Below are 12,947 nucleotides of genomic sequence, written 5' to 3' on the forward strand. Positions count from 1 at the left end.
TGGTTAAGGTTGATCGGAAGGAAATGTAATATGTTAGAGGTTGCACCATTGTTCTCCGTCAGCAGCAAGCTTATGATTTCTAAGAAGACAGTTAGCTCTAGAGGCCTATGAGGGCAGCAAGACTCAGTGGGCAGTTAATCAGACCAACTCCATGCAGAATAATGCAGAACCATCTACAAGCTGGGAAAATGTGTTAAGCAGGTTTTGGCCCCATCATAGGACGCGAAAACAACTTGCTCTTGTGACCTACCACTCCTACAGCCCTGGTAACTTGCTCCTCTCTGGCACAGCATCTGTCTTCACACTCCTGGAGAGGTTCGTGGTCCCCAACAAGACTGCTAATCTGGAACTGACTCTTTAGGCTGCAGTCTCCATCACTCCCGGTTGGACTGAGAGCAGCTGAAGAGTACAGTGATGAGGCTTGGGCAGGTGTGGGGGGACAAGGGGCTGCTTTGCGACTGATTATATTAAAGAGGGACTGCTGCAGCTGTGAGAAATTGGAATAATCACTTGAAGCCTTCAGCAGTCCATAGCCAGGAGTGCTCATCATTCCACCAGGTGATGGGTGGTGTCTAAAGTCACATGGACATTGGTGCGTTGGCATGACAACAGAATGACAGTGGTGTCTCCAATCTTGTGACCTCAAATGAAGCATAGAAATACATGCCTGGCACACAGAGCCCCTGTGCATCGCAATATGGTGGTTGTGATGAGAGGTCAGACTCAGAAGACTACTAAGGTCAGAGTGCCTTCGTTCAGTTGGCACAGGAAGTGATAATGTCTCTGATGGCGATCTGATGTTGATATCACTAAGTCGGCGGTGGTCAGTAGGTGAAGAGACGGGGGAGACTTTTATTACTGGCATAGCACTCTGTGGGGAAAACCCTCCATAAGACTCTGAGTGCAGCTCAGCAGAGCTGAGTTCTGACTGTTCTGGTACCGTTGGGTTGGGACTGACTGATCTCTTAGACTGAATGAGGGCATGCAGTCGAGCAATGTGGTTTGCCCTTTGAATGTCAATAACAGGGGCACTTCCCCTCCGGCCTTCAGCTCCCAATCGAGCCCTGAGCTCTGGGCTCAGCGTTGCCTCCCACACTTCACCCCGTTCGCAGTACTGGGGTCGATCTGTCAGAAAATGGCTACTGCTCGGGCACTGATTGAGGAACAACCCAAAAGCAAAACATATGTTACTCAAAATAAACAGGGCATAACAAAAAGAATATGATGATGTGGTGAGGACAAACAAACTTGTTCACAAAGACAAATGACTGTATGAAAAATACATGGGCAACTCTTAAATGTGTGAATAAAGCATGTGTGTGGGTGTTTGTGTGTTCAGTTTCAAGGTCAAGTGCGTGTTTGCTAGTTCTAAATAGTCAATGTTTTTAAATAAAACTGAATGCACATGGTCCACCAGGGTGTGTAAGCTCCTGATACAGACCTGCTGTGTTGCCATAGTAATAGGCTCGAGCAGGGACTGGTAGAGGACACTGTGCTGGCTGCTGTGGGAGTCCGAGTACACTGTGGAGCCCATGCCACTGTCAAGTGTGCTGTCTGCTGCAGAGACACATAAATCATCCACTCATAAAAAAGTCAAAGATTAGGCTTGTGCTTCGGGGTAGATGAGAACAGAATCTCTTACATGTTACTGAGGTGGCACTGGCTGTGAGGGTATGCAGCCTGTTGTACTGGTCTGCCTCTGGCTCTTCTGGTTCCATCACAAGGGGCTGCCCTACATGTGGCACCCCAGCAGAGATGCCCTGAGATGGTGTCATCTGGGTGCTGTGTCCTCCTTCACCCTGATTCTCTGCAGCCGCTGCAGACACTGTGCGCTCTCGTCTCCATTTGATCAGTGCCACACGGTCCCTGATCGACTTTCCCACGGTCTTAGCATCGCTCTCATGGAAGAAGCCAGACTCCACCTGACAGAGAAAAGGGAAGAGCATGACTTCCAGGATATTTTTAGCAGTGAGCCATGTGAGGGAAGAGAGGGTGCATATAAAAAGGGGAGTGCACGAGGCAAAAAGAAGGAGCAAGAAAAGGAAGGAAGAGAAAATCTATTTTAAGGGGATCAGAGCAGTGGGGAAACGTTTCCTTTGTCTGCTGCTTGGCTCACTCTTCACAACAGAACTGTCTGGTCTGTTACATCAAAACGTCCGTCTTTCGCTCCAGTGTTTACATGTGATGTACAAACAAATACAAAAATGTTGTGCTATGTACTGCACTGTTTCGAAGGAAGTTTCATCAGGAAAATTTCTCCACGTTATTCTCGCTAAAGGTATGACATCTGCAGTTTTACTGTGTGCTACCCTTATTTTCCTCTCAAAGCCTGTCTTCGGCTGAAGAAAGGCTTACAATGACAATGTTTACATTCCCTACCTGAAGATAACCCAATACACTTTCTCCAATACCCCTATTAGGGCACTTTTTCTATGGTGTAAAAGAATGTTAGACAAGTGACAAAACAAGAGTTTGAGTAATGAAAATCATAGCTCCCACAATGAGAACTGTCCATTTTTTTCTGGATCTTGTTTTTATTGCTGGGCCTGTGGAAACCTTATCTGATTGCGTTCACTCGAGAAAACTATGTAAACAAAAAGAAAAAAATAGTACTATATTCCTGGAAGTTATCAATCTTAGCAATCTGCACTATATAAAACCAAACACTAGAAGACAATAAGCCTCTAAGAAATGCAAAGCATAAAAGTGTGGTGTCAAAAAAATATAAAACAACAAAGAAATAGAAACCATTTCTAGTACTCAACATTCAGATTTAACATTTCCATGTATGAAAAGAATTCTGTAATGTATAGCTAAAACCATTTACTCACCATTTCTTGTGCGACAACCTCAGGGACCTCCTTCTCCAGGTCAAATGTAAACTCAATGGCCCCACTCTCCTTGTATTTCCCTTTTAACTTCTTGGGGTCCTCCACCCACAGTTTGAGAGCTATTGAGGACTTTTTTCCATCATCCTCCTCAGCTAGCTCCACCCTCACACCTGTGTCCTCGGCAAAAAAAGCGTGATTCAACAGATCTTTGATCGTGTACCTGGAAGCAGAAAAAGAAAAGCTCTGACTCCAGTGGAAAGATGTTCAAGATACAGTAAAGTTAACAGTGACACAGAGCAATTCATGGTCACATATTACTTGTGCTTCCCAGATCACCAATCACTGAACCTAATCATGATTCATTAAAAAATAAATAAATAAACAAACAAAAAAAGCCACAAGAAACTAATCAAACGTTATTTGCCCCGATGTACACGAACTAATTATGTAACAGAATTGAAAGACACCCCGCAGATATGGATAGAAACTGCAGTGCTGCTGAGAGCCCAGCTGTCAGTGCCACAGCAATGAAACAGGGGAGGTGAGACAAGGCATGAAAGACGAGAGGGCACCTTGTGGGCCCTGTTGGCTGGACGCTGGACATCGCCGGGCACAGTCACTCACCGTTCCTCTTTCTTTTGGCAGATGCACTCTCCAATGATCTCCTTGATTTCAGGATCCATGACCTTGTTGTAGCTGGCTGGCTTTACTCCCTGAGCAAAGGGAAATATAAGCAAAACATTGTGGATATGTCATGAAAGGATGTCATGTTGATGAGAAAACATAACAAAAGAGAAAAAAAATGAACACATGAATGGAAATTTCTTTTTTGTGATGCTCCACCCAAATCTTATCACACTCGCTCTCTGAAAAGAGAGCCGAAAGTACCACAGCAGTGGTCAGTTTGAATTCATGTCAGGTCCCACAAAGCATAAAAACATCCAAAGGAAGCCTCACAAAAACTCCGGCAGCATAGTAAATTTCTTAAAAGTACAGCTCAAAGCACAAAAACCAACTCGTTCTCATACAAAGGCTTTCAAAGTTCCATGTTAGAGCAGCCAGATGTTGTTTTGTAAACTACTATTACAGTCAGTTGGTCTAAATTCGGCTGTTTTGACTGTGCAGACGGTCCTGAGTTGTCACAGCTGGTGTGGTTTAACAATAGATTTGATGCCCAATAGATTTTGAGCAGTTCTTCTAAAAATGGATGCATTCTGTCTTTTCTTAACATAACACTTCTATTTAGTTTCTTACAGGTATAATCTACCCAGTTATTTTTTTAATTGTGCAGCCAGACTATATAAAACGTGTGATATAATTAACTGGAGAAAATAAAGTTTCTGCATCAAAATAAACTAGATGTAAAGTATATGCATATATCTGGATTAATATTCCACCAATTATTCAGCTGGATGCTATATCTCTTCAGGGAGTACACACAATGTATAATGCTATTAGGGTTTCTCTTTGATCAGCCTTCTATTAACATCCCACTGTGGAAGGCACATTCATATGAATACAATGCAAAAAATAGCAACTATAGAGAGCTGCACTGATGCTCCCTAACCATTAATATAGGTTGAGAGACTTCTTTAACAGCTACTAACAGGTGAAAGAGTCTGTTTTTTTCAGGTCCAACCCTGCCAAGTTTTAAAAGTGAAAAAACAAAACAATCAGTATTCAAAGCACTATGCTTTGCTAGCAAAGGAAGATGTACAGAAATACAGCCTTTAGGCTTCATCCAGAAAACAAAAGAAACTTGGACCCCCTGAGTGACACCATATGGCTGATTAGACTCTTCAACCAAGAAATTCAACACTGAGGAATCATCTACCTGAAAATGGTGCTGATTTTGTACTCTGAAAAATTCTCTGGATTTATGGTAAATAAGTAAATGAAAGTAAAGTAATAAAGGTAAATGAATATATGGAAAAGTCTTAGTATATGAAATTATCAACTTCTTAATTTTAATAAACAGTGCATTTAAAGGTTTTGCATTTAATACTGGTGACAGTTGATGAGCAATTAGTTCAGCCTCTTTTTGCCTGTATATCATTTTTTATTCCAAGCATATAGTCATTATGGTTCATCATATTTCTATTAGGGCTACTTAACATTCATTCATTAATGTTTAAATACTGGACAGATCTCTAGGTTTCTGTTAAAATCCCTGCGTGTAAGCCCATTTTTGACAAGTCATTACCTTAATCTTAATTTAACATTAAATATTTAGAGGTTCAATTTGTATGCATAATTAGAGCTCTGAGAAATTTTGACCAAAGTATGTTTTCCATGAACAGGTGATTTTGGTGGAAACATATTATTGTAAATGTAAAACACCATGCTGTGTGACCAGTTCCAGTGTACTGCATAACTGTAGCATCCCTGGTTTGATTCCAGCTGAAGATCTTTGTTGCATGCTAAAGCCCTCTCTGCCCCTCTCCCTCTCCTTCACAGTCAGGCATCCAAAATAAATGCAAGAATTTAAAAAAATAATAATTGCACAGCATGACTCACACTGGTAACTTTGCGGTAGATTTGAGCAGCATTCTGACACTCAGAATAGGGATATTCAGAGGTGGCCATTTCTAGCATACACATGCCAAAGGCATAGACATCCACAGCCTCGTCATAGTGTTCCTCATACATCTCTGGGGCCATGAACTCTGGAGTGCCTGCAGGAGCAGATGGAGAGAACAAGAGTGCCCAGTTGACAAATTACTAATACTTCTTACTGTAAAAACTACAAATCTGTCAAGTCACATGTTAAAAGTCTCCTACCTATGACACTCTTAGCAAAAGAAGCTGCCTTGAGTGTTGCCAGACCTAAATCCCCAATCTTTACTGAACCTGTAGGTCCAGTAATAAAGATGTTGTCACATTTAAGATCTCTGTGGATGATGGGAGGCGTCCTGGTGTGGAGAAAGTGGAGGCCTTTAAGGATCTGTCTACACCAGCTCCTTAACACTTTGGGCTTCATTACCTTGAAACGCTTTAGATAGCTGCATGAAGGAAAGGGAAACCTATTAGACCATAATTAAATGAGCAGCAAAATAAAAGCAACTGCCTACATCCATACTCACGTTTTTAGTGTTCCTGATGTCATGAGCTCTGTTACTAAAACAATGCACTTCTTTCCTTTAAGCGGTGACTCCCAGAAGTCGTAGAAACGGACAATGTTGGGATGCTGGAGGCCCTTCAACATTTCTGCTTCCTCTTTAAAGCGCTGACGTTCCATTTTAGAAAGCTTACGATCCTAGAGGAAACAACAGATGAAGAAATGATGACCATCAAGCCCCTAAAATAACTGTAAAACATATTTGCTTCACAAAAACTACCAGATGGAAGAGCATCCCATCATTCCTCCACATTTTAAATTCATGCTTCTAGTATGCTTTTGAAAGTACGAAATACGGAGTAGTTGAGGTGGAGGTTAGTGTCAGTCTCTGAGACATATACACATCTCTAATTAGACCATATGTGCGTCAAAGCCGATGACTGTCACAAGTGTACGTGTGTGGGAACATTCAGATGAGTGTCTTTTTCAATCCGTAAGAACATTCTGCCAAATCTTTTGTTTGCAAATACATTTTTAGATGTAATATGATCAGATGTGACCTCTTACTTGCTAGCTTTGATTTGTCCAGGAACACTGAGGACGTGTAAAGAGAAAGAGGGGTGACAAAGCACAGCCGCTCCTGGGAGAATGAACCAAGGCATTAACATCGTCACACCCTCAAAATGCTATGGCTAAAGGTTATGTGTCATCGATCTCTGCCATCTTTCACTCGCTTTCTCACTCTCTCACCCTCTTAGTCCCCTCCCCCCACATCTGCAATCTATCTCCTTTTCTGCACCCCGACCACTCCCTTTTTCATCCCCAAGATCCCCCACAAACACAAAAAGCATCTTCTGTAGCTACTCTCTCACCATTTCTCAGTTCCTAGTCTGGCAGCACCATGCTGTATCTAGTGCAAGGTTGTGGTTTCTTTCCTGTGATTTTTTTTTCTTGTCTTCTTTTTTTTTTACTGCCACTACATCAACGACTTATATAACACACATACACACAGTGAGCTGTGTCTAGCAGCAAGACCCCACCCATCACAGAAACCGACGACACTGATGGTGGAATGCAGTGAAAACAACCTAGCGGGATTTAATCTATTCAATTATTCACCCAAAGTCAACTTCCTTCTTAGATGAAACTGCAATTAGAAAATGAGCATGAATAACCAGAAAAATTAACAACATTGTGATTCAATGTGTTGAAGAGTGGATTGATGTGATGGATAAGGCTTGCATGTATAAGAATGTGGCATGTCAGGTTTTTTTGTGTAAGTGTGTATGGTGGTGATGGTGGTGGTGAGGGGTGTGGGGATTTTCACTGCACTCTTCTGAAGTCCCATGAATAATTCAGTTCTGCAGAGAACTCTTTCTACTGATGCAAGCTGAGCAATGAAAGGCTTGGGCTGGCTAAGTTGGGCTGGGTTATCCCCATGTGCTGTTTGTTGCACAGGAGCACCACATGGTCTGAAGCTTACCTGAAACATAGGTCTAAAAAAGAGCAACAAAGAGGAACGAGGAAGACTGCTTAAAGCATGAGTGCTGCAGCTTTCTTTCCTTTAGGCAATTCCCCCCCTCCTCTCGCCAGATTACTTCCTTTACTGCTCCCTTGCTTTCTTGATCTCATCTTTCAGGAAACCTGCTGCTTTTTTCAAATAAGCCCCAATTCAGAGTGTTCCCCAAGCTCCAGTCACACTCCCCGCATCACCCCCTACATTTGCACCCTCACTTGTCTTTCCCTCTTAGCAGACACTGGGGTTTCTGCATAATTCAGAAGCCACATGCAGGCTGAGAGGCGTGGTTCACTGCGTCGAGAGTTATGTGCACTTATATGCTTTTGCGCACTGAGAGAATGGAAGAATGTCACTTTGAAAATCAATTTCCTCATAGCTACTGTGAGGTCTTTAACAAGTGTGACTCATTACAGTACATTTGCTGCACTACAAACAGACCATTTATTGTTTGTGTGCATGTATGTGCATGTAATCTTATCGCACCTGTGCTTCATAGCAGAGCAGGTAACTGCTTGAGTGAGGTCAAACACACAAACTGAAAGCTACAGCAGGCAGCAAGGGCAGAAAAATAGATAGTGACATTATCAGGAAGCAATCTTTAAACCTGTTCTCTACAATGCTGCCATCCACTATATCTGTATGCTCACCTCTGTTAATTCCACAGCTCTGCTAGCTCATACAGCGACACAGAATATCAGAATGAGAAAGCAAACCACTGGGTTTTTGGTGTTGGAAGAATCAAGTAATGGATTAAAATATTAGATCCAGGAACTCTGCAAGCTTATCATAGTATATAAATGCAGTGTCAAAATCATATTCTTGACCTAATGTCACATTAAGTAGGAATAGCATACTCCTATTGTGAAGGGATTGCTATCAGTCCAGCTACTTTACCTGAGGATTTAAGGATAATTATAACAAAGCTGTAAGAGTTACACTTCCTAATGAAAGGAGCTTACTGATTGTATATAAAGAGCTTTAGCCTTCTCCCTGAAGGCTACTGACATAATCAGACATACTTACATTTTTTTGTGGATCATGACATGAACATTCCCTTCGTCTGGATTTAAATTACACCGATGCAACGAATGCTACCCAAAATTACAGTATGTACTAGCATCAGGTATGACTCCAATTGTACCATTTTACATGATCCCAGATCTCACTACATGAAAAATTAATCCCCCATCTCTGATAAAAGATTCAATTCACAATCCATCTGAAAGCATAGAACAATGCTAAGGTTGTGAAGTGGCACATGGACTGAGTGGCTAATGAGTGGCTGCTGACAAATGTAGTTCACACACAGCTCCGTTCTGTCTGAAGAAATCTTATGACTATAATTTTTTATAGACACCAATTGTGTCTATTTTAGTTTGTCACAGTTTCCCCCAATGAGACAAAGCCTACAAGTTCTTACCTAATATATAAATATCTGAACTTACTGAACCAGTGAGATCCGCATCCTAGAGGCTAAATGTATTAGGAGAGAAACAGGTTTATGCATTAGTCCTGATTATGCCAGCCAAATTACAAATTGTCTGGCTGTTTCTTTGCCACTACAACTTAGCGTTCCTAATTACTATTTCTGCTTTACCTAATTAACTTGGCCTCATCTTGATCCTTAGTTAACAAGGAGCAGATTAGCAACACCGGGACTCCATAGCCATAGTGTTATTGGGATTTGTATTCAAACAACTTGTCAACAAATTGTAATATAAAAAAGGACAGCAGAACTCATATTTACTGTCACATGTTTTTGTCAATAAATGAAGATTAAGAAATATTTTACATGAATATAAGTTATTTGTAAAATCCAGTAAAACTTGACTAGCATGCATACCCCAATATGCAGAAATCCCACAGCAAATAGGCCTTAGTATAGAATTTAAATGCCGCATTGAAAAGCTCAGGTTCAGTCTCACTCACAATGATAATGTGACGCATTAACAATCAATACAGGTCATATTCCTTTAACCATAGCTACAGAACTACCTCCTTACTGCCACATCTTATTCAGTTCATGCAGACATTTCAACAAAAAATGTTTGGACTGAAGGGAAACAAACCCTGGTTGCCAGGCTGAGGCGGTATGATAATTTACTTGGAAACCCTTTCCACCCATCCTTAATAACAGATGACTACTGCAGTGCTTCCGATGCTGTAACAAAAGCTGGTGCAGGGTGAGCCATGAGCCAGCAGACTGCCCGCAGCTGAATTGTGTCCCATCAGTCATGACTGCAGGAGGCTTTGACCGGCAGCTGTGCCAGCTACCATTATCCCTGTATTCATTGTTGTACACCTGCCATACAACCATGGTAAACCCAGGCAGAGTAAAATGGCATACCCGGCATTCAGGGTGGCCCAGTATAATGTTTTGAATAAGAAAAGGCTGGTGAAATATCTGAAAAGCATTCTGAAAGAGACAAATGTATGCTTCACCTAGCCTTGGGAGGGAGGAGTCAAAGAGGCAGAACAACATTCAAGATGAGAAGCCACTCCGATACTGTGGCAGAAAACAACAATCAGACTATGCCCAAATGATTACTTTGCTGTTTGGGCATCAAAAGTGTGAGCTAAGAAAACAGAAGGGGAGAGACAAGCAGAAACTATGCAAAATAAAAGCATCACAGACACACTGAGAACAGAAGAAAAACAGAACATAAGATACTAAATGAAATAAATTAATTGGGTGCTGATCATATTAAGAGCACTTGTGATTGTTGCTTGGATGTTTATGTGTATGAGTGTGACTAGCTGATTGTGACCAGCAGTTAGCCAAAGCAGATTAAAGCATAGAAACCTCCTATAAAGCTCTTTTCTGTGAAAACGCATAGGCTGAAAAGGAAGTGGTTTTTTTGGACACAAAGAAAAACATTTTACTAATACTCACTTATCTACTCAAGAGACCAACAGTTGTGTATGAAAACTGTTGAATGGATTTACAACATTACCAATGTCTAAGAAATCAAATACACATAAATATTGGGGTATATTCTTCATTACGACAGTCTTGAAAGTGATGCCTATTTTACAATTTAACAAAGTTGAGATCACTAGAAACAGACGGTTTAACAAAAAGAATCATCCGGTTGCAAAAGTCTATATTTTTTTAAAGCAATGGACATAGAAGTTTGCAGTAAATTTTATATACCTGGCTTAATATAAAATTTTATATACAGAACTTTCAAAATATATATACATATATATAGATATATATATAGATATATACATACATATATATATATGTATAGATATATACACAAACACTGTATTATATACACTAATACAAAAAAGTTTAGGAGTTCTAAATCAGATGCAATGGAAGAATAGCTTAACCAAAAAGACTTACTAACTAAAAGTTGCATGTGGTAAATGAGGATTGTCTATTTATATTTAGTATAATGCATCACAGAATTCTGGCTGAGAGCCACAAATAATCATATATTGTTTTAACAATCCTTCCCTTTAATAAAAAAGGCAAAATATTCCATATGTAATCGTGTATATATACAGATAGATATAATTACATTATTTATTATTAGATTTAAGCCAAGTAGAAAATAAGTCATGTTATTTTATTCATTTCTAATCTGCTTTAACTGGTAACATTTTTAGCAGCATTAGCCTGTGTGTCCAGCCAATCCAACCCAAGGTACGACAGCTGGTGGTGACACTTTCAATACACTGACCCCAAACACTGATACTTAACGGTAACACGGTCACTCAGACCCATTGTAAAAACCATGGAGGAGCTGACAGAGTGGCTACAAATAGCTGCAGTGCTATGATACACCGGGTGGCAAATTTTACCCATCTGCTCTGAACTTCAGACAAATTCACAAATGTGTTCAGTGTCCATGTAAATGACTAAAGCCTACTGTAGCCAGTGTGGACCGGTGCAAGCCAGAAAGTGAGAGTGCGGAGGGTGGACAGGCTTCCACATGTCCTGCATCGTACAGACCACTGATGATGAGGGTTGGCACTGAGATAAGGACAAGAGCAATGATTTGTCGAGTAGAGCTGCCCTGATTTGAACTGGGTGGCCTGGCTAAACTCCCTGGTTTGACAATTTTAGAATCTGCTGCAGTGTTTGGAGCCACAGAGCCACTTAGACAGCCTTTACTTGGCATAATACCCTGAGCCAGACTAAACAAGTAAAATACCAGGAAGAAGGATTCCTACATTGTTTAATCAAAGAATTAGAAACTTCTTATAGCAAAGACAACAATCACAGTTTATCAGCACATTTGAGGATTTATAAATGAAATAAGCTCCCAGCATAAATGTTAATAGCAGTTTACAGTAATAGTGACTTAAGATGGAAGTGCTACAGTGAGCCCATTTGTTTTTTAGTCATTACATAAACAGCTTAGTAACGCAGAGGCCAACTAGAGTGAAGTAACCCTTGTCTTCATACCACAAAGCCTAAGCAGGAGGCCTTAACAGGATACAGAGGTGCTCCAGGTTTGTTCATACAAATAACCTTCTTGAATTCCAAAAGGGATTACTAGTCCTAATGAGCTGTTGTGACACTTTCTATTGTTGGGGGGGGAGGAAAGAGAGCGGTCAAAGGCCATTTAGCTAAATGTCCTAATGTAAGGTGCTGCTCTGAAAGCTGCTTAGAGAATCCCTGTACGAAATGTTAAGGCAATACTACAGCGGAGGTACTAGCACAGCAAGTCAGATACAATATATATAGACCACAAGATAAAAACTGTGAAGACTGCAGCATAGCAACATGTGTCAGCTTTAATAAAAGTCTAGCCAATGTGGCATTTAAGTCAAAACAAGGCTGCATACAAGAGGTCCGATAGCCACCCCTGTAACTGATAGACCGTTTTAGGCAAACCCTAATGTGTAGCTTCCATTACTGGTCAATTAACTAATTAATCACTTGAAAATGGCTCTGCAGCTCCCTGATAAACAAATTTGAGTCTGCTTCGAACAGTTATAACATCAGTGTATGTTTCAGTGTGGGACATTTTATAAGATCAATAAAGAAAAAGAGGTATGGACCACAATATTGAACTGCAATGTGCTGAACAATACCGCAAACCTAAGGCTTTAAATCGACAAAATATCACATCTCACAGGAATTATAACTGATATGATTCTGGTTTTCTTAATTTTATCCACCTGTGTATAATGTAGCATTTTATAGTAAAAATATTAAAAATACTGCAACTGTCTCTTTAACCAAATGTTTGCTTAAATCACAGTAAAGAAGTTTTCCCAATTTTTTAATCTAACTGAAAACATTCAAAACATTGTGTATGTCTGTGTATGTATGTGCTCCCCATTATCCCTCCTAAACATTAAGATAAAAAATTATTTATTCCTTTGCAGCTTTTCCTTTCAGACGATGTGGGACAAAGACCATGAATAAACCAACATACAAGGTGAGAGTTTTTGGGTAAGCATCATTTTACCAGTTAAGACATGCTGTGGATTTACAATTCTTTCTAAAGCCGTTTCATCAATAGAGTACATACACTTCAGGCCTAGGCTATGTTCACAATGATAAGTGATGGTTACT

The 12,947-nt window shown here is 40.4% G+C and overlaps 1 protein-coding gene across 5 annotated transcripts in view; it reads right to left on the reverse strand.

Moving 5' to 3' along the window:
* The window catches only part of LOC146364560 (serine/threonine-protein kinase WNK2), a 41,352-nt gene that overhangs the window by 21,993 nt on the left and 6,412 nt on the right, over window positions 1-12,947 (reverse strand). For all 5 annotated transcript variants that reach the window (XM_084918008.1, XM_084918006.1, XM_084918009.1 and 2 more), the window contains exons 3-10: window positions 5,915-6,087; window positions 5,613-5,833; window positions 5,349-5,506; window positions 3,456-3,544; window positions 2,832-3,051; window positions 1,643-1,922; window positions 1,442-1,557; window positions 251-1,153 (exon numbers count right to left, since the gene is read on the reverse strand). In XM_084918008.1, coding sequence (XP_084774134.1) covers window positions 251-1,153; window positions 1,442-1,557; window positions 1,643-1,922; window positions 2,832-3,051; window positions 3,456-3,544; window positions 5,349-5,506; window positions 5,613-5,833; window positions 5,915-6,087 — 2,160 coding nt within the window. The remainder of the gene's footprint in view (window positions 1-250; window positions 1,154-1,441; window positions 1,558-1,642; window positions 1,923-2,831; window positions 3,052-3,455; window positions 3,545-5,348; window positions 5,507-5,612; window positions 5,834-5,914; window positions 6,088-12,947) is intronic.

This window comes from Perissodus microlepis, chromosome 20, assembly GCF_051167445.1.
Source record: "Perissodus microlepis isolate ML-2025 ecotype Zambia chromosome 20, ASM5116744v1, whole genome shotgun sequence".
Classification (NCBI taxonomy): domain Eukaryota; kingdom Metazoa; phylum Chordata; class Actinopteri; order Cichliformes; family Cichlidae; genus Perissodus; species Perissodus microlepis.